The sequence below is a fragment of the Cajanus cajan genome, chromosome 1, assembly GCF_000230855.2.
Source record: "Cajanus cajan strain Asha chromosome 1, NIPB_CcT2T_4, whole genome shotgun sequence".
NCBI lineage: Eukaryota > Viridiplantae > Streptophyta > Magnoliopsida > Fabales > Fabaceae > Cajanus > Cajanus cajan.
In genome coordinates this window covers 22,684,714-22,704,906 of record NC_138517.1, presented here as the reverse complement: position 1 = coordinate 22,704,906, position 20,193 = coordinate 22,684,714, and the positions used below count along the sequence as shown (strand labels likewise).

The following is a 20,193-nucleotide window of genomic DNA, read 5'->3' as shown; positions in this document are numbered from 1 at the left end:
CAACTAGTAATTCACACCTTCATTCCTCAACTAAATCCAACAAGGAGGAGCGATTACCAACATAATTATAGTAAAAATTGACAAAATCCATCACACGTATTTAGTTATTTACAGATTTTATGCATCATATCATGCATTTCTACATTATTAATCAATACATATCAAAGTGTACGTATACTAAATACATAAGAAGCAATCAAGTCAATGGTGTGAACCATTGACAATTGCATCTTGGGAAATGATACTTGGTGAGTCCAATAAAGTAGGCTTCTTAAGCCAGTATTGCTGAAACCTCTGCCTTGCATACTCCTTGTAGTCAAAGTCAATTGAATTGACATAACTCTACAGCACACACAGAGCAACACACTTAGGAAACAGAAGTAACCTTTTAGACTAACCAAAAATATAAAATAAAAACGGTAAAAAAAAAAAAAATTTAGTCCCTAATAGTATCTCAAAAATTAGTTTTAATTCCTATAAAAATGTACTGTGATAAATTTTTAGTCCTCACATTTACTAAACATGATGTGGTTTCAGTTCTTCACCACAGACTAAAAACACATGTTTATGTTAAAATGTAAGAAATAAAAACGTAATAATTTTTAGACAGACTAAAACCGAATTTTGAGAGAAAAATATTTTACTCAAAATAGAAAAAAGCTTACCGAAATAAGTCCCCACAAGCCCCAAAATAGATGGTTTGCGAGAGTGTATTTATCTGCAAGATTGACTAATTCTTCCACTTCTGTGTTGCTTGGTTTCTTACCTGTGCACATCCCAATTAAAATTAGTAAACATGTATCAAATTCAGAAGAATCATCTTTGAAAATATGACTTGAGCTTTTGTAACTTGATTTTGAAAGCTTTCATGAGAGTTATCTTTGGTCAGTAAAACAACTGTTAGAATTACATTAACATAGAAGTTGAAGAGATAAGGGGAGGTTTGCATCGTGCCTACGAATATGTTAAACAAATGCATGCAATGCAAGCTCCACATCTGCAAGGACAGACTGATTAATAATGTAACCTGTGTTACCATTCATAAGGAAGAGAAACATGTATTTCCCAATTGTGTTTTAACAGTTCAATTTCGATATGCCATTTGTGTAAAGAATTTTACAATGTCTATTAATTGAAAATCATCTTAGATATGACTTTTGAAGTAATTATTACACAGTTAATAGTTTTCAATTATACAATAGTTCATGATTGGATGGTAGCGTAAAAAATCTTTTACACTGTCAATATATTTTATTTTAACTAAAATCTAAGTATAGAAACTAAAAATATAAGCTGGAATGATATCACTGGTCAGCAAAATTGTAGAGCAAGTTTATTCTTTCAGCTGAGAATAGGTCAATACCAGTTATATAAATCCAGGTCTCTGCCAATAATATGTATTGTTGGAGTAAAATTTCAGTGAACTAACCTTCAGAACTCAAATAATTATAAACAAACCTTTGACGCTCTTCCAGACCTGTTATACAAGAAGTTGTCTCAGCAGAGGGATCTCAATACAAAAGCATAAAGTAGGGAAGCAAAATTGGCATCGTAAAATGTAATAGAGTCTGTAAAATATATCAGAAATTGATTTACCAGGATATTTGCTGTAGTCAAGAACATGTGGTTCATCAGTATGGTAATTTGCCACCATTTCACAGAAATGATTTGCCAGATCATATGCAATAGGATTGTAACCGGAATATTCATAGTCCTGCATCATTGAAAAAATAAAAAATAGGAATGGAAAATATAAGTTTAATGTATAAGATGAGACTGATGAAATATGGGAAGAGCCTATATAAGTGGTAGTACCTATCATCCTCATAACATTGACATGGTATTATGTCAGAATTCTTATATTCATCATGAACAATAGATTCTGAACTCTATTTAAAGAAGAAAAAACTAGAATGTGAAAGTTCAACAATATAGATAAAATTATCATCTCAACTTTGAACATAGATTAAGGGAAAAAAAACTAGCTGATTTTCATCCATTGCCGTACAGATTTAGAACAGGAACAAAGCCTAAAAAAAAATAGAGAATATGTAACGAAATAACAGCAATATGACTTACAATTAAAGTGATTGCTCTTGTATCTTCATCTATCATTATGTTACCATATTGTAGGTCATTGTGACAGAAACCAATCTCTTGATAACCTTCAGATAACGACTCTGCAAGCGTATTTATTTCAGCATCTAGATTGTCCAGGCAAAAATTCTTGGCATCTTTTGGGGAGCACAAATTTTTGGCATGACTAAGCCACTTCCTGGTTGAACATGGACAGCACATATAGTAATTTTGTGCATCAATGAAAAAGTTTTTGAATATTAGCCTGATTTATTATTATATTACCTCATTCTTTGCCAAAGCTGAGCCTTCTTTGCACCAGGCATGTGAAGATTGTGAAACTCCCTCATCTTAGATGCAATCAATGCAGATATTTCAGGGTCACGGAGGTCCGCAGCTGAGAGAGTCTAAAATTCCAAACATAGGAAAAGAAAAAGCATGTTACACATAATTATCGTTAAAGTTATCACCATGGCTTTCATACGACTTCTTAAATTGATTTTAAATTTTTAATAAACAAGGAAATAAAAAAGGAATGTATTAAAGGTGTTTAGATTCTATCATGTTACTTCCTAACATGATAATGTATGTTATAAGATAAAAACAAACAATTATTTTAGGACCCTTTACAAAACATCATTTGATTGAAAAAATGTGGTTGGAGACCTTTCTAAAAGTTCTACAGCAGAAATCAGTTATCGGTAAAATTGATGGATACTTCACATTAAGAATATGGTTAAAAAAAAACACCATTATTTGATTATGATGACATTTTCACTTACAGCATGACACTAATGTTGGTAAGACTTGAAAATCTAAATACTGATGAAATCACTGCCCCTGTGACCTCAAGGAACGAGATCAGCTGATATATCAATGACCTTCATGAAATCACTAGAAAAATGTCATTATGGCACCACAACTGTTACTTCTTCTACCTAAACTCATCTAATTGTACTGTTCTATATCAATAGCGTTTAGTCTTGTATGAATTTTTCTTTTACAGTGTATATATGAAGTTCTTCAGTCTTAAAACATTACACTATCCATCTATGAGCTGAGTGGATAAAAATATTTTCTCAGCTATTAAAAGTGACAGTATGTTTTTTCAGGTAGATAAACCCTGTCATGAAAACTACAAAGAAACAGTATCGTTTATTTTGAGGTGTTTATGATGCCAAAATTATGCAGCTCCCTAATCTACAAGATATAATCCTTCATTCGTCCAAAGAAAAAGAGAATAAAATAGAAAAGTGAAGAGACAAGACCAAATATGCAAAGGAAAATTTTTGAAGAGAAAGAAGTGATGCAAAGCTCAAGCATATATCCTTCTTATCACAAAAACTCAATTTGAGTCTAATCATTGCATCCACTTCTATATTATAATATTATGTAGCAAATACAATTATCTGCAAAGCACATAGCATCATATTGATGCAAAAATTAACAAGTAAATCCTCATTTTAGTTTTTGAAATTATAAGAACTGTTTACTTTAATTTTTAACTTTACAGAGCTCTTATTTCTGCCATTGATTTTTCAAAACGTTCTTTTGTTTTGTTCTTTCTTATTATATTTTTTTTAACTACATTAAGGATAAAAGTGTATGGAGTTTTACATAGTCACCAAAGTGGAGAGTTTTGTAAAATAAAAAAGATAAAGTAATTGGTGCTAACAATCTCGAGGAGAGTTTATTCTAGAATTAATTAATTGGAAAAATGTAATCACATGCTCTGACGTCAATGAACTCGTCAAATAAAGGCAACTACTTGATTACATAAATTTCCCCTGTACTTACTAATGGTCATCATCTATTGACTAGAATAAAGATAGGAAAAGGACAAAATAGGTACCTTTCACGATAATATATATATTTTTTAATAATTCACCTACTTTTGAGTGGATTTTTTTATCAATTATTTTTCGATATAGAAAGAAATATCACTTAGGGTTGGAATTTGGAGCAAAAAGAAAGCTCGTTAGAGCACTCAATCATTCGTTGACTCAATACCATTCAATTTACTATGCTAAAGATGCTTCTTATTTAACACCCTCCATTCGTCCAAAGGAAGAGAGAATAAAATAGAAACGTTAACAACCAAGGCCAAAGAAAAACTTTTTGAATAGAACAAAAAAAGAAAATTGGAAAAAGAGAAAAGGCTTTAAAGTTTAAATTAAGCATATATTCTCCAAATCACAAAAATCATCAATCGAATGCAATCATTGCAGCCACTTCTATATAATAATATCATTAAGCAAACATAATTTTCTGCAAAGGCCTGATAATAAAGCCAAATTAAAAGATTAAACCATTATTTTAGTTCTTTATATAGTTATATCGAAAGTTTGAAGAGTTTAATTTCTAATACTGTTATTGAAAATTTCTATACTCCATTAACCAATCATAAATAGATCTTGTAAAAATTAGCAGATTTACTAACATGGTAGTTTATAATTGGATAATAGTATAAAAATCTTTTCTGGTGTCTTATATAATCAATTAAAAAAAATAACATTTCATAAAAACGTCCATCAAAATAATTGGTGCTTATAATGCTAGGAATTAAAATAGAGATTTACCCTAAAATTAACTAAACAGAAAAAGGAAATAAAAGAGGATAATCACATACTCTGGCATGAATGAACTCCTCAACTCTGCCAGTGGTGAACCTTCCAAGAAGGCGTGGACCCTGTCCATGCTTAGACATGCACTCAAAGGTTTGGATTTCGTCCACCCTGTTGAAGAAAACCTCAACACCTTCACCATATAATCGAACAAGAACCCTTCTCTGATGACCATCACTTTTTGTTGGCCAATTTACCTCAAAAACCTCATTGGTCATTGCCCCCTTAAGAGGTTTTACCTGCAAAGAGTTCAGATCATCTATTACATCCCCCAAATCTGCAGCCACTGCTGCAAGAACTTCCACTATTTCTTCTTGGCTTGTGCTTCCTTTCAACAACTCAATTGCGTTTATGGCCATCCTTGATCAAAGATCAGTTAAAAACAGAGCTCTGCTTGTGAAGAAAACAGGGGAAATTGAAACAGAGTTAAGTTCTTCCACCCCTTGCAATCAAACAAACACATGGAGAAAGCAGAGAACCTTGAAGACCCAATTGTGATAATTCATTTTAATTGAAGATCCTGTGTGAAAGTTAACTTCTTTTCGGAAAATATTTAATTGGGGGTTTAAAAATCCACCTAAGTTCTTTTGTACCATGCAATAAAACAAACACATGGAGAAAGCCTAAAACCATGATGACCCAGTTGGGAGAAAGCATCTTACTAGATGCTTCTGTGTGAAAGATAACTTTTTTTTTTTGGTAAAAATTATATTGAATTAGGGATTTAAGAATCCATCCTAGTTCTTTTATCCTATGCAATCAAACAAACACAAGGAAAAAGAAGAAAATCTGGATGATCCAATTGGGAGAAAACATCATAATCGATGATCCTGGGTGAAAGTTAATATTTTTAATAAAACTTTATGGAATTGGGGGTTTAAAAATTCACCTAAGAAACAGAGAACAGAAGTTGACTGGTAGAAGCATGAAGAACAGACAAAAAGAAACACGATTTCAGAACCCTTCTGAAGGAAAAAAAAAATAAAAATAAAAACATTGAGAAAAACTACATCCTTTTTGGGATATTGAATTTGGATTACAGAATCTTACCAGATAAACAGAGAAGTTCAGAGTTTCAAACAGGGAAAACTTTGGCAGGGAAGTTAGATGCAGCAATCAGAGCTGAAACATGCATACAAAGAGAGAGAATCATTAAACTCAGAAATTGACAAATGATTCGGAATCGTCAGAAAGAAAAACTCCGAAATGATGATGCAGTAACTCACCTTTGCAGTAGATAAGGTTGCAGAAGAAAATCAAGCCAAATAAGAAGAAATCTCTGCAGTAAATAATGCATAAAAAAAAAAAACCGATAAAATCCTCCAAACCCAATTGCAGAAAGCCCAAAAAAATCAAAACCCCATATCAATAGCAATGACCAACATCAAAGGGAGAAAAGAAAAAAAAAAGAAAAAGATGAGAGAGTAAACTTTGAGATTTGGGAACTGACCTAAAAAACAGTAGATGAAATTAGAGGTGTCTAACAATATGGTTGTGATAATAGCTACACAAATGATCTTTATATAATGAAGTCAAAATGGTGTGAAACCAAAAAGAGTTTGCAACTGAGGAACTTTTTGTCAACACCAAAATATAAAAGGTTGGGAATCAAGACTTGTTTGATGATAACTGATATGTGATGATGATATATATAATGCATAGATGACTTAATTAATATTTAATAGAAAAAATTGTATGCTTCCTTGATTATAATTTGCCAATTGGCATGAGGATCATGAATTAATGTTGGGGTCATTATTTAATTTGATTTTGGACGGTGATAGATTTTTGTGATGGGTGGCACTGCCAAGTCATAGCAAACAACAATAACTGATCACGTGGAGAGAATCATGGAGGATTGAATCTTAATGGAGATTCTAAGGGATGGAAATGGCTAAGCCAGAACATAAGGTGATTACGATGTCTAACCACATCATGTATTTTTATGGACGGAGACGTGGCATTCAGGAAAATACTTTCGCTCCTTTTCGTTTTGTTTAAAGTTTAAGCTTTTTTAATGAACTTAATGGTTGTTGATGTTTTATTTTATCATGCTATTTATGTGAAATATTTATTTAATGATTAATTGATGCTCTTTATGAGATAATATTATTGATTATCTTCGTGAGATTTCTCCTCTTAAAATTTTTAAAGTATAAAGTCTAGTATCATCAACTTGTGTATGCAGTCGCGTTAAATCTTGGGGATCCTACCTTTTGAGGTGCCTCCAACGTAACGAAGAGATTAGTCACTGCTGTCGACGGTGAATACTCTAAAGACGAACAAAAAAAAAAGTATCATCAACTTGTTGGTAATGGTAGATTAACGTAAATTTTAATTATTAAAAAAAATTATTGTCGACATGATTTTTAAATTAATTAATCTTTATATATTTATTTTTTTATTTAGTTTAAGAATTTTTAGGAATTTTATTTCGAACGGAAAGGTTTTTTTGAAAATTTTTAACTTGTCTAATTTAATTTTTTATTTATTTTTATTTATTTATTAATTAAATTTTAATTTTAAAATAAATTATCAATAAATAATAATAGTATTATACTACAATATAAATTATTAATCATAAATTTAAAATAAAATTTACATGTTTAACGGTATTTACTTATACAAGTTTTAAATATGATTTATATATTTAAATATAATATTTAATTTTATATATTTGTAAATTATATTTACGATTTGTATAAATAAATAATATTTTAAATTTAAGATAATTAATTTATATTGTAGTACAAAATTAATTTTAATTATTGTAATCTTTTTGAAGAGATTATTATAATTTATTAAAATATAAAAAAAAAATTAATTCATAAATAAATATGATAAATAAAAAATTGAATTAGAAAAGAAGTTAAAATTTTTTTTGAAATGATCCTGTTAAAAAATCTTAAAAACGCTATCACATAAAATGTTCATCCCAACTTGCCATTTTTTGACAAGCTAGTGGGCGAGCACATTCTTTCAATGACCTGATAGATTCTTACATTATACAATTCATCAACTAAAGCAACGAAAAACATAACTCTAACTATCATTACCATGTATATAATTTCTAGATATACATGCAACAATATATATATATATATATAGATATATATATATAGATATATATATATATATATATATATATATATATATATATATATATATGTGTTGTGTGTGTATGTATGTGTGATTTATGTTGTAGTTCCTCTAAGGAACATTTATGTATATATGTATAGGAAGTTAATCAAATGAAAATCATAAATGTTCATTTGAGAAACTACAACATAAATCATGTACATACATACTATGGAGAAAAGATAAACACTAAAAGGGGGTTAAATAGTATATATTAAAAACTCACATGATTTTCTGTAGTGAAGTAATAACTCTAGTCAAATGGAGTATGAAGAGTAGTCAGATCAAACATTGGGAATGTTTATACTAGTTTGTCTCAACCACTGAGACTACGTCTAATTCTCAATCTAACCAGATTGAGTTCCATTATCCTTAAACAAAGATACAACTATTCTTTCAACAAGTCACTTCTGATTCAACCTTAAGTATTCTTTGACTTGTCTCTTTAAGTAACTACCCAAGTATTATTTTAACACCAAGCCTCTTTAGGCTTAACAACCAAATATTATTTTATAGTCAAGTCTCTTTAGGCTCAAAACAAGTATTCTTTTTAAGAAAATCCTCTCCAAATTCAATCTTATAACAATGGTTATGAAGATTACACGAATGTTGTTTGCATCTCACTTAGACATTATACACAGAGCAATCAATGTTTACAAGAATAAATTTATAGAGAGCATGCTTCTGTACAAATGTATATAGTGTGTCTTTGTGTAAATTATATATGTGTCTTTCTTAAGCTTTGAGTCTTTTTATACGGTAGCTCAAAGAAGATGACCGTTACAATACTTTGAGTTCAACTCACAAGTTTGTTTTATCTGTCTTTATTGTCTTTCCTTGTGATGGTAGGTGACCATTTAGCTCATTTAATGCAAGAATTAAATGCATTTCACCAAATGATACCTCTTATATGATCAAGGAGGCTACTTATCAACTTTCCATACCAAACAGAGCATACAAAAGTGATGGAAACCTACTTCCCAAGATTTCCTTTGGAAGAGATAAGACCAAGAAGGGTGAAGGTTGATGAAGGACCATCCATAGGAAGCTCACACTTGAAGGTCATTGAACCTTTAACTAGGTCCATGATTAAGAGGCTTCTACAAAAGAGGTGTTTCTTAGACCTATGGTCTATATGAACATTGAGTATGGTTCCTCTTTTTTAGTGTCATAGTCTCTATTGTACATATCTTGTATAGTTTGAGTTCTTGTACCTTATATATAGTAGATATTTGTATAGGTTTATTTTTGCTTTTGTATTTGTAAGACACCTTTATCTTTCTTTGTAAGTCATACCCTTAGGATTTTAAGGTATGTTGCTTGGAGATTTTACTTCATTTGACCTTGTATTAAGGGTCATAGATTTTCATATTTTTATTTTTAGTAGTAAGGTAGCAAATAACAATTGTGTAGGTGAAGACAGTGATTGAGCCTTTAGTAGGCGTAGGCCAAATTTTACATATTAAGCTTGTTTTCCTTCATTTAATCCAAGGAATTGATTTAGCTGGGTCTCACCATCATTTGGTGAACCTAACTAAACCAATTCCATGATTTTTGGAATGGATTAGATGAAAGAAACTCACCAAGGCCACCTAGCTCACCTTTGGCCAAAATTACTAGTAGTTTTTCTAACACACTTGTCTCTTGGTTAGCCAAGGAGACAAGGTGACACTTGGCACTCTATGATTGAATCTTCTAGATCTAAGTGTCCCCTCCTTGTCTCCCAGGACACAAGGTGATACTTGACACTCTATGATTGACTAATCTAGATCTAAGTATTCCTACCTTGTCCCTACCTTGTCTAACTTGCACTACAAGCTAATCCACCACTATATATAGGTTAATTCACTTGTAAAATTCACTTTTGGGTCATTATATGAGATTATCCGAGATTGTTCTATGAATTCTCTCTCTCAAAATTCCTAAATTATCTTTGATTTGCTTCCAATTCTCTTATCATTTTCCTAAGAGAGTGGTGAGGATTGAAGTGGTTCATCTTCTACCTAGAAGTGACACCACTTGAAGAGAGTTCTTCATCTTCCAAGGTAAAACCAGAGGTCTCTACCTCCATTAGAAACCTTGAAGAAGCTTGAGGACTGTCAAAAAGTCAAAGGTCCAGGGAGGAACTTGAAGGAGAAGCCAGAGCTATTCGGTTTGCAACTAAGGTTTCCATCAAAAAGCAATGTCAGCGTATAGTAGTTGTAGTAGTGACTTTATCTACTTTTCTCTATGATTTCAAGAATCTTGGTTCTGATGGAAAGCATGATTCTCCTCTTTAACAGATTTATGAGTTCCAAGATGGCTTTCTAATTCAATTTGTTAAGGAATGAACCATTCAATACAAACTTTGTCGTTAGTCTCGATAAATAATAAACATTCAATATTTATGAGACAAATTGTATGTTTCGTCTAATTTACAATGTCTCCTAGATGATCTATGTCTTACACTTCATCTGATAAGCTTTTCAAAGACAGTTTTTTTGCAGACATTACTTCTTTATAAAAATGTTTTTTTTGTTAACATTAAAACTCTGAGTTCAAGGGATCTAAATCATCTTTTGACTTAACAATCTCTCATTTTTTGATGGTGACCAACACATTTTTGTATTTTTGAAATGTTTATTTTTCTTTGTTCATATCAAAGTGTATCAAAGCATATATTTCTACTTTATATGCCAAGGCATATATGATCAAATATTATGAATCTACCTTAGATGCTTTCTACAATGCATAGGGGACTCCCTTGAAAGCGTGCATGATCTGATGAATATAACTTGCATAAAAGATAGCAAATATAATGTATATTGTTCAAAGCATATTATTTAGAAGAAAATTAAAATAAATCATAACAAAAAAAAAGTTTAAAAACAAAAAAAATTTAAACAACTTAAACAACAAATGCTAGTCCAAGGCATACTCCTCATCAAAGCTTAGGTCAATGTTAAGGCAAGACAAAAACTTGTTGAACTTCCTTTTAGTATATGCTTGCCTCCTTAGTGTGTAGTGTAGAGCTCGATAGAGGCCAACAATCACCTTGTTGTGCTCCTCTTCAGTTGCAAATCGATGGAGAGGTGGAGTTGAGGGTGGTGAAAAAGCAGATGACATAGAGGGTCCTGATGGGTTTGACAACCTAAACATTTTTCTATATCAAAAGATTATATTCCTAGGCAAAAATATATGAAAAGTAACATTATAAGGGGAATAATATCTATAGAGGTGTTGTTTGACAAAAACAATATTGAATAAAGTAGGCTACACCCTAGAAGTATTGAGGATAGACGATGAAGCATCAGTCCAAGGCTGGATAAAGTCATTCAGACTTTTCACTAGCAAGATAAAGAGGCTGGGAGGTACAATGGTGTGCATAACGATCATGGTTCTTGTTAAGCTCATATTGAGGCAACTTCTCCTTGCTTTTGTAGACAGAGTGAAGTGTAGGACTAGACACAAAGTCTTGCATATAGAACTTTGTGGAAGGTTGAATCATCCAAGGTCTGTATAACTCTCCAAGCGCGAAAGGAAGGTTTTGAAAAGTGTCTTCTATGCTTAATTCTATGGTAGCTTTGGAGTTCAAAATATATCCACATTTTGCTCTACTACTACTTAATAATCTGTAGAGTCTGACCATTTAGCAAAGGGGGGAAATCCAAGATAATCTCCCATCTAATAAGTTGCATCTCAGTGATGGAGCGAATGACAATGTCAGGTTTAGTACTAAGATGCAGTCCCTCATATTCATGGAAATTGTAGAAAAGGGAACATATGTTGGAGTCATAGACAGGCGGTGTCTAATCATCATTTGGTGATTTCTCCTCCATGAAGCACTCCATTTATCTTGTTTCCTCAAAGTCTATGCTTTCATCTTCAAACTTAACCAGATCAAAGGGAAGTACCACAGAGGTGAAGTCCTCTAGGTCTCTCTAGTCTGGTCCCATCATATAACAGTTGACATTGAGGAATTTCATATTGAGGATTACCTCTGTTGATATGTTGGCATCAAAAACTATGCGCACATGTTCCACCAAGATTGGAAACTATGGTGCTATAGGGATGCCTAATGGAGCAAGAAAGTTCAAACTTGGGGTATCAACATTAACCACACTAGCGTGAGTAGAACCTTTAGATTTAGGCTTCGCCTCCAAAACAACTTAGGGTGTTTCATGTACTTGAGTATCATCAGTCTTGTGCTTCAAAAGAGAGAGATTGATGACAGCTTCTGTAATGACCCGGCTGGTCACTACACACGGTATAGCACACTAAAACACCAGACAGATAGAACAAGTATATAAATATAGGATCTAGAATATATAAATATACAAGATTCCAGTCTGACTAGAGTTAAAGTGTACCAAGGAAAAATTACAACCAAATGCTACTATCCCAAGTAGCTACAAGCAGAATATCCACACAAGCAAATTAGCTCCAAAGTCCGCCGGAGACTCATCCCACGACGCCCACCTATTTCTGCTCTGCTCCCATACATAGTATGATCATCGCAGTTCCAACCACATGGAAAACATGCAAGGGTAAGCTAGTATTCTTTAAAAATCAAAACATACTAGTAAAGGATTAGCAATGTAATTAAATTCATCGTTATAATTATCAACACATCTGCACAGCTTATATTGCTCAACAACATCAGCACCGTAATGCGGTTATATCAACACTGCTTAGTAGCAGCAACAGCACCACTCTAGTGGCTATAACAACACCGACTTAGCGGCAACAACAACACCACTCTAGTGGCTATAACAACACCGACTTAGCGGCAACAACAGCACCACTCTAGTGGCTATAACAACACCGACTTAGCGGCAACAACAACACCACTCTAGTGGCTATAACAACACCGACTTAGCGGCAACAACAGCACCACTCTAGTGGCTATAACAACACCGACTTAGCGGCAACAACAGCAGCAACAACACCACCTCAAGTGGGTATAATCAGCATACAGCTCAGCATTATATAGTACAGCAAATCAGCATACAACACAGCTAAGTAGTATTCAACACAACTTAGTACTCATAACTCAGTTCAACATCCTTATAGTACAATACTGTTAAAAATCAACATATAATTCAGCTCGACTCAACAACAAAATTTGACACAGTTCAAAAATATTCATTTATTATTAATCATCAAACAATTAATAATTTCAAAAACTAACTTCCCTTACTTGGATAATCCTGAACCGAAATTTGAGCAGAACCTCCTCCTCTTTCTCCTCTTTTCTTTATTCTGACAGAACCACCTCTACCGGATTCCTCTTCCTCTTTCTCCTCCTTTCCTTTCCTCCCTCTTTCTCTAAGGATTTTCTCTTCCCAAGGTATGAATTTTCGTAACTCCCCAAGCCCCTATTTATAGCAATTCTGGCTCCTCTACCCGGTACGGCCGTTCCAAAAAGCGGAACGCCCGTTCTGGGCTCGAAAAAGCTACGCAAATTTTTGAACTGGAACGGCCCGTTCCAAATACGGAACGGCCCGTTCCCAATTTCCAGCAGAACGGCCCGTACTCCTTTTGAAACGGCCTGTTCTCCCTTTAGAACGGCCCGTTTCACAATCAGAACGGCCCGTTCTCCTTGTCGGAACGGCCGTTCTGAGCCCGTTCTCATTCAAGATTTTTAGTTAAATTTTAAAGCTTGGAACGGCCCGTTTTGCTTTTGGAACGGCCCGTTCCAAATTACCAAAACACCCTTCAAACTTTTTGAAAATTGCGAAAATGCCATCAATAATTACAATAATACCCCTATACCTTTATAAAATTCACGAAAATGCCATTTTAATAATAAATAATAATAATAATAAAAAAATAAGGTATTACAATTCTCCCCAACAACAAAAATTTTCGTCCTCGAAAATTCACTTACTTAGAAGAGATATGGATACTGTTCACTGAACTGACTTTCTACTTCCCAAGTTGCCTCACCCGTAGTTGCATCCCAAAGAATTTTCACCAATTTTATGGACTTGCCACGAAGCTCCTTCAACTTATGATCAATTATAGCTACCGGTTTCTTTTCATAAGTCAGATTCTCCTTCACCTGCACCTCATCCATCTCCACCACATGACTCGGGTCATGAACATACTTCCTCAACTGGGACACATGAAATACATCGTGTAGGTTTGAAAGAGACGGTGGCAAAGCCAACCGATAAGCAACCGGACCCACACGCTGTATTATCTGATAGGGACCCACGAATCTTGGTGTTAACTTCCGAGTCTTCAGCGCTCTACCCACACCAGAAGTCGGAGTCACCTTCAGAAACACATGTTCCCCCTCAGCAAACTCTAAAGGCTTACGCCTTTTGTCAGCATATGATTTCTGCCTACTCTGGGCAGTCCTCATTTTCTCCTGAATCATCTTCACCTTTTCAGTAGTCTGTAGGATCAACTCCGGTCCCACAACCACTGACTCACCATCCTGATACCAGCACAGAGGAGTCCTACATCTCCTACCATATAAGGCTTCAAACGGCGCCATCCCAATACTAGCATGGAAACTGTTATTGTAAGTAAACTCCACAAGCGGTAATACTTCCTCCCAACTACCCAAGTGATCTAACATACAAGCCCTCAGCAGATCCTCCAAGGACTGGATTGTCCTCTCTGACTGACCATCCGTCTGTGGATGATAAGCAGAACTCAGCTTCAGCTTTGTGCCTAAAGCTCGGTGTAGACTCTGCCAGAATCTGGAAGTGAACCTCGGATCTCGGTCGGAAATAATACTGGAAGGCACCCCGTGCAATCGAACTATCTCCCTTATATACAACTGCGTCAGCTTCTCTAAGGACCACTTGATGTTGACAGGCAAGAAATGCGCACACTTGGTCAACCGATCAACAATCACCCAGATAGCATCACTATTCCTAGATGACCTAGGCAACCCCACGATGAAATCCATAGTAATGCTATCCCATTTCCACTCGGGAGTCTCAATCTGTTGCATTAACCCACTAGGCTTTTGATGTTCAACCTTTGCCTTCTGACAGGTTAAACAGGCCGCCACATACTCAGCTATCTCTCTCTTCATACCAGACCACCAGAAAGTCTTCTTGAGGTCTTGGTACATCTTAGTCATACCTGGATGTATGCTAAGTTTGCTCTTGTGACCTTCCTCTAGCACAGCTCTCCTTAGCTCAGCATCCTGAGGTAGGCAAATCCTGCCTCTGAACCTTAAGATCCCATCTTCTCCCAGCTCAAAGCCTACAGCTTTATCAGTACCCAACATCCCAAGAAGCTTCACCAGTTCGGTGTCTTGCAACTGCTTAAGTCCAACTTGCCTCAAGAACTCATTAGTTATGGTAACTGCCCCACAACTAATGTGATCCTGAGCTAACTCCACACAGAGATTCAAATCTCTGAACTTCTCAACCAACTCCAGCTCTCTAATCATCATACTTGTCATGTGGATGGATTTCCTACTCAGCGCATCTGCCACCACATTGGCCTTGCCTGGATGATACATCAACTGAAAATCAAAATCCTTCAGAAACTCCATCCACCGCCTCTGTCTCATGTTCAGCTCCTTCTGATCAAACAGATACTTCAGACTTTTGTGATCACTGAAGACACTGAATCGAGCTCCATACAAGTAATGCCTCCAAGTCTTTAAGGCAAACACCACAGCTGCTAACTCCAGATCATGAGTGGGATAGTTCCTCTCATGAGTTTTCAGTTGCCTTGAAGCATACGCCACCACTTTCCCGTTTTGCATCAACACACACCCCAGACCCTGATGAGAAGCATCACAGTACACATCAAAAGGCTCACCAGAATTCGGTAACACCAACACAGGAGAAGTAGTCAACCTTCTCTTCAACTCCTCAAAGCTCCGTTCACAGGCATCTGTCCAAATAAACGGCTGCTCCTTCCTCGTCAACTGGGTCAGAGGCGCTACTATCCTAGAGAACCCTTCAATGAACCTCCGATAGTAACCCGCTAAGCCCACAAAGCTCCGTATATCCGTGACAGTCCTCGGGCGTTCCCACTGCAATACCGACTCCACCTTAGCCGGATCAACAGCAATCCCCTTAGCTGAAATCACGTGGCCCAAGAACTTCACCTCATCCAACCAGAACTCACATTTTGAAAGCTTAGCATACAATTGCTTCGCTTTCAAAATCTCCAACACTGTCCTCAAGTGCTCTCCATGTTCCTCCGGGGTCCTTGAATAAACTAAGATATCATCAATAAACACTACCACGAATTTATCCAAGAACGGCCGGAAGATCCTGTTCATGTAGTCCATGAACACAGCGGGGGCGTTGGTCACACCGAACGGCATCACAACATATTCATAGTGACCATACCTAGTCCTGAAAGCAGTCTTCGGTATGTCACCCTCCTTCACCCTAATCTGGTGATATCCTGACCTCAAATCAATCTTAGAAAACACCGTCGCGCCCCTCAATTGATCCATTAAGTCATCTATCCGGGGAAGTGGATATTTGTTCTTAATGGTCAATTTGTTCAGCTGCCTGTAATCAACACACAGTCGACTACCCCCATCCTTCTTCTTTACCAACAACACAGGAGCGCCCCACGGCGAAACACTCGGTCGCACCAACTGCTTTTCCAATAAGTCCTCCAACTGATCTTTCAGCTCAGCCAGCTCAGCAGGAGCCATCCTATAGGGAGCTACTGACACTGGTCCCGCACTTGGAACCAGGTCAATGCTGAACTCCATCTCCCTAACAGGAGGCAACCCAGGCACCTCGTCAGGGAACACCTCGGCATACTCCTTCACCACATCGATACCAGCTAAGATCCTCTCGGTCTCCACACTCGTGGTAGCAAGCAGAAGACAGCACTCTGCCCCATCCCTCAGCAAGGACTCAGCCTGAACAGCTGAGATCAATAGCTCATCCTCCTCTTGAGGGAAGATTAACCGCCTATTGGCACAGTCTATAAGGATGCGATTGGCAGACAACCAATCCATCCCTAAGATTATGTCAATATCCACCAAAGGTAAACAAATCAAGTTCACCTTGTACTTCTTCTCATCCACCACAACTGGACAACCCACGCACAATTCAGAAGCAATCACAGAAGTAGAAGCGGGCGTCGACACAAGTAGTCTCAACCCCAACTCACACACAGGCACACCCAACAAAGCAGCACATGCATATGATATAAATGAATGCGTAGCACCAGAGTCAAATAGAATCATCACATCCTTACCAGCGGCCTTGCCCTTCCCCTTCACAAGATCAGAAGAAGTCGAAGCCTCAGCACCCGTCAAAGCAAATACCCTACCAGCAGTAGTAGGTCTGTCACCCCTCTGTGTATCAGCTCTCTGTGCACCACTCCTCTGAGTATCAGCCCTCTGTACATTACTCCTCTGAGTGCTCCTCTCTGGTCTATCCCCCGTAGGACAATTTGCCGATTCGTGGCCCATCTGATGACATCTGAAGCAACGGTTCTCCGTGTGCGGACAGTCCCTGATAAAGTGGGGCCCAGCACACCTGAAACATCTCAGAGTGGCACCTCCACTCTGTCTATCTCCACTAGCAGCACTGAAAGATTGCCTATAAACAGAACCCCCTCGCTGTGGTTGGGGCCTGTCATATGGTTTCCTCTGACTCTCACCCTTCTTGGACCCATATGGTCCCCCAATAGTCCTTACAGTACGGTTGCCACCTTCCAACTGCTCAACCACCTTCGCCTTCTCCACTAAGGCTGGGAACTCCGTGATGGCCATAGGCACCACCATCCTCTTCAGCTCATATCTCAATCCATCTGCAAATTTCCTGCATTTCCAAGCCTCAGGCATAACCTGCGAATAAAAACGGGCCAGGTGCTCGAATTTTATCGCATACTCAGAAACTGTCATCCCACCCTGATGCAGTCGCATAAATTCAACCTCCTTGGCGTGCCTTACACTGTCAGGAAAGTATTTCTCCATGAACACTGTCCTGAAACACTCCCAGTCAACGGTAACTCCTCTAGCAACAAGCATCTGATAGGTGCCTCTCCACCAATGCTCAGCCTCTCCCACAAGCATGTACACAGCATATGCTAACCTCCTCTCTGAAGGACATCCCAGTACGGTAAAGATCTTCTCTAATTCACGGATCCAGCGGTCAGCTACCTCTGAATCCCCATCTCCAGTAAACTGCGGAGGGTTACACTTTCGGAACTCAGCAAGATCCCGGCTCTCCTGTGACCCTGCAGGTCTTGCTGCACTAACTGCAGCTCTCTCAACCTCCATCCTAGCAAAATAGGTATTTTGTTGTTGCATAGCCATGGCCAACATCTCGAGGGCACGGGCTATCTGCTCATTTGTCCTAGTCATCTTCTACAAAGATAACAACTTCTTTAGTAAACAGTAACTAAGCCACACAAAATCAATAGCACAACAAATCACCACAACAATTTTAGCACAGCAGACATCACAGCAAAACAACACAGCACAGAGCTAACACAGCAAAAAGCCTAAAGGAACTACCCCCAAAGAGTGTCCACTAGACTCTAACTGCTCTGATACCATTAAGTGTAACGACCCGGCTGGTCACTACACACGGTATAGCACACTAAAACACCAGACAGATAGAACAAGTATATAAATATAGGATCTAGAATATATAAATATACAAGATTCCAGTCTGACTAGAGTTAAAGTGTACCAAGGAAAAATTACAACCAAATGCTACTATCCCAAGTAGCTACAAGCAGAATATCCACACAAGCAAATTAGCTCCAAAGTCCGCCGGAGACTCATCCCACGACGCCCACCTATTTCTGCTCTGCTCCCATACATAGTATGATCATCGCAGTTCCAACCACATGGAAAACATGCAAGGGTAAGCTAGTATTCTTTAAAAATCAAAACATACTAGTAAAGGATTAGCAATGTAATTAAATTCATCGTTATAATTATCAACACATCTGCACAGCTTATATTGCTCAACAACATCAGCACCGTAATGCGGTTATATCAACACTGCTTAGTAGCAGCAACAGCACCACTCTAGTGGCTATAACAACACCGACTTAGCGGCAACAACAACACCACTCTAGTGGCTATAACAACACCGACTTAGCGGCAACAACAGCACCACTCTAGTGGCTATAACAACACCGACTTAGCGGCAACAACAACACCACTCTAGTGGCTATAACAACACCGACTTAGCGGCAACAACAGCACCACTCTAGTGGCTATAACAACACCGACTTAGCGGCAACAACAGCAGCAACAACACCACCTCAAGTGGGTATAATCAGCATACAGCTCAGCATTATATAGTACAGCAAATCAGCATACAACACAGCTAAGTAGTATTCAACACAACTTAGTACTCATAACTCAGTTCAACATCCTTATAGTACAATACTGTTAAAAATCAACATATAATTCAGCTCGACTCAACAACAAAATTTGACACAGTTCAAAAATATTCATTTATTATTAATCATCAAACAATTAATAATTTCAAAAACTAACTTCCCTTACTTGGATAATCCTGAACCGAAATTTGAGCAGAACCTCCTCCTCTTTCTCCTCTTTTCTTTATTCTGACAGAACCACCTCTACCGGATTCCTCTTCCTCTTTCTCCTCCTTTCCTTTCCTCCCTCTTTCTCTAAGGATTTTCTCTTCCCAAGGTATGAATTTTCGTAACTCCCCAAGCCCCTATTTATAGCAATTCTGGCTCCTCTACCCGGTACGGCCGTTCCAAAAAGCGGAACGCCCGTTCTGGGCTCGAAAAAGCTACGCAAATTTTTGAACTGGAACGGCCCGTTCCAAATACGGAACGGCCCGTTCCCAATTTCCAGCAGAACGGCCCGTACTCCTTTTGAAACGGTCTGTTCTCCCTTTAGAACGGCCCGTTTCACAATCAGAACGGCCCGTTCTCCTTGTCGGAACGGCCGTTCTGAGCCCGTTCTCATTCAAGATTTTTAGTTAAATTTTAAAGCTTGGAACGGCCCGTTTTGCTTTTGGAACGGCCCGTTCCAAATTACCAAAACACCCTTCAAACTTTTTGAAAATTGCGAAAATGCCATCAATAATTACAATAATACCCCTATACCTTTATAAAATTCACGAAAATGCCATTTTAATAATAAATAATAATAATAATAAAAAAATAAGGTATTACAGCTTCTAATTATCGATCTTATAAAAGCAATTAAAGTAGGGTCTATGAGGGTCTACTGCTTGGCTTCATCAGTAGACTAAAGCTTCAAGTGCTTCATAGCTTGCTCTTCTTCCAAGGCTTGGATTAGTATAGGGGGCGCACTAGGCATCACTTGTGAGTTGGTGGAGGTTGTAGGGTGGTTTGTTCAAATGGTGGTTGCTGAGGTTGAGGAGGTGGTTGAGGTTTGGATTTGGGTTGGAATGGTTGGGCAAAC

At 37.0% G+C, this 20,193-nt stretch overlaps 2 protein-coding genes across 6 annotated transcripts; both read right to left on the bottom strand.

The window, feature by feature from the left end:
- Positions 1-31: 31 nt before the first annotated feature.
- LOC109803417 (putative choline kinase 2) lies at positions 32-6,353 on the bottom strand. Of its 5 annotated transcripts, XR_014434512.1 has the most exons (11): positions 6,151-6,353; positions 5,927-5,979; positions 5,751-5,822; positions 4,706-5,090; positions 2,362-2,483; positions 2,080-2,275; positions 1,597-1,714; positions 1,430-1,477; positions 955-997; positions 666-766; positions 326-342 (listed from the first exon to the last, which is right to left on the bottom strand). XR_014434512.1 is itself a non-coding variant. In XM_083076665.1 (10 exons), exons 4-10 carry the CDS (start codon positions 5,057-5,059, stop codon positions 202-204), a joined length of 1,080 nt encoding a protein of 359 aa, XP_082932791.1. In that variant the 5' UTR covers positions 5,060-5,090; positions 5,751-5,822; positions 5,927-5,979; positions 6,151-6,341; the 3' UTR covers positions 32-201. The 5 variants fall into 5 exon arrangements, 1 of the variants encoding a protein (XP_082932791.1); XM_083076665.1 differs by lacking the exon at positions 955-997 and having other exon boundaries at positions 32-342; positions 6,151-6,341; XR_014434510.1 differs by having other exon boundaries at positions 294-342; positions 666-997.
- A 4,795-nt stretch (positions 6,354-11,148) lies between these two features.
- On the bottom strand, positions 11,149-19,637 carry LOC145953031 (uncharacterized). Its single transcript, XM_083066423.1, has 6 exons — positions 19,297-19,637; positions 16,537-18,138; positions 15,014-15,102; positions 12,398-12,449; positions 12,231-12,307; positions 11,149-11,458 (listed from the first exon to the last, which is right to left on the bottom strand). The coding sequence occupies exons 2-6, from the start codon at positions 18,133-18,135 to the stop codon at positions 11,149-11,151; spliced, it is 2,127 nt and encodes a 708-aa protein (XP_082922549.1). The 5' UTR covers positions 18,136-18,138; positions 19,297-19,637.
- Positions 19,638-20,193: the final 556 nt, after the last annotated feature.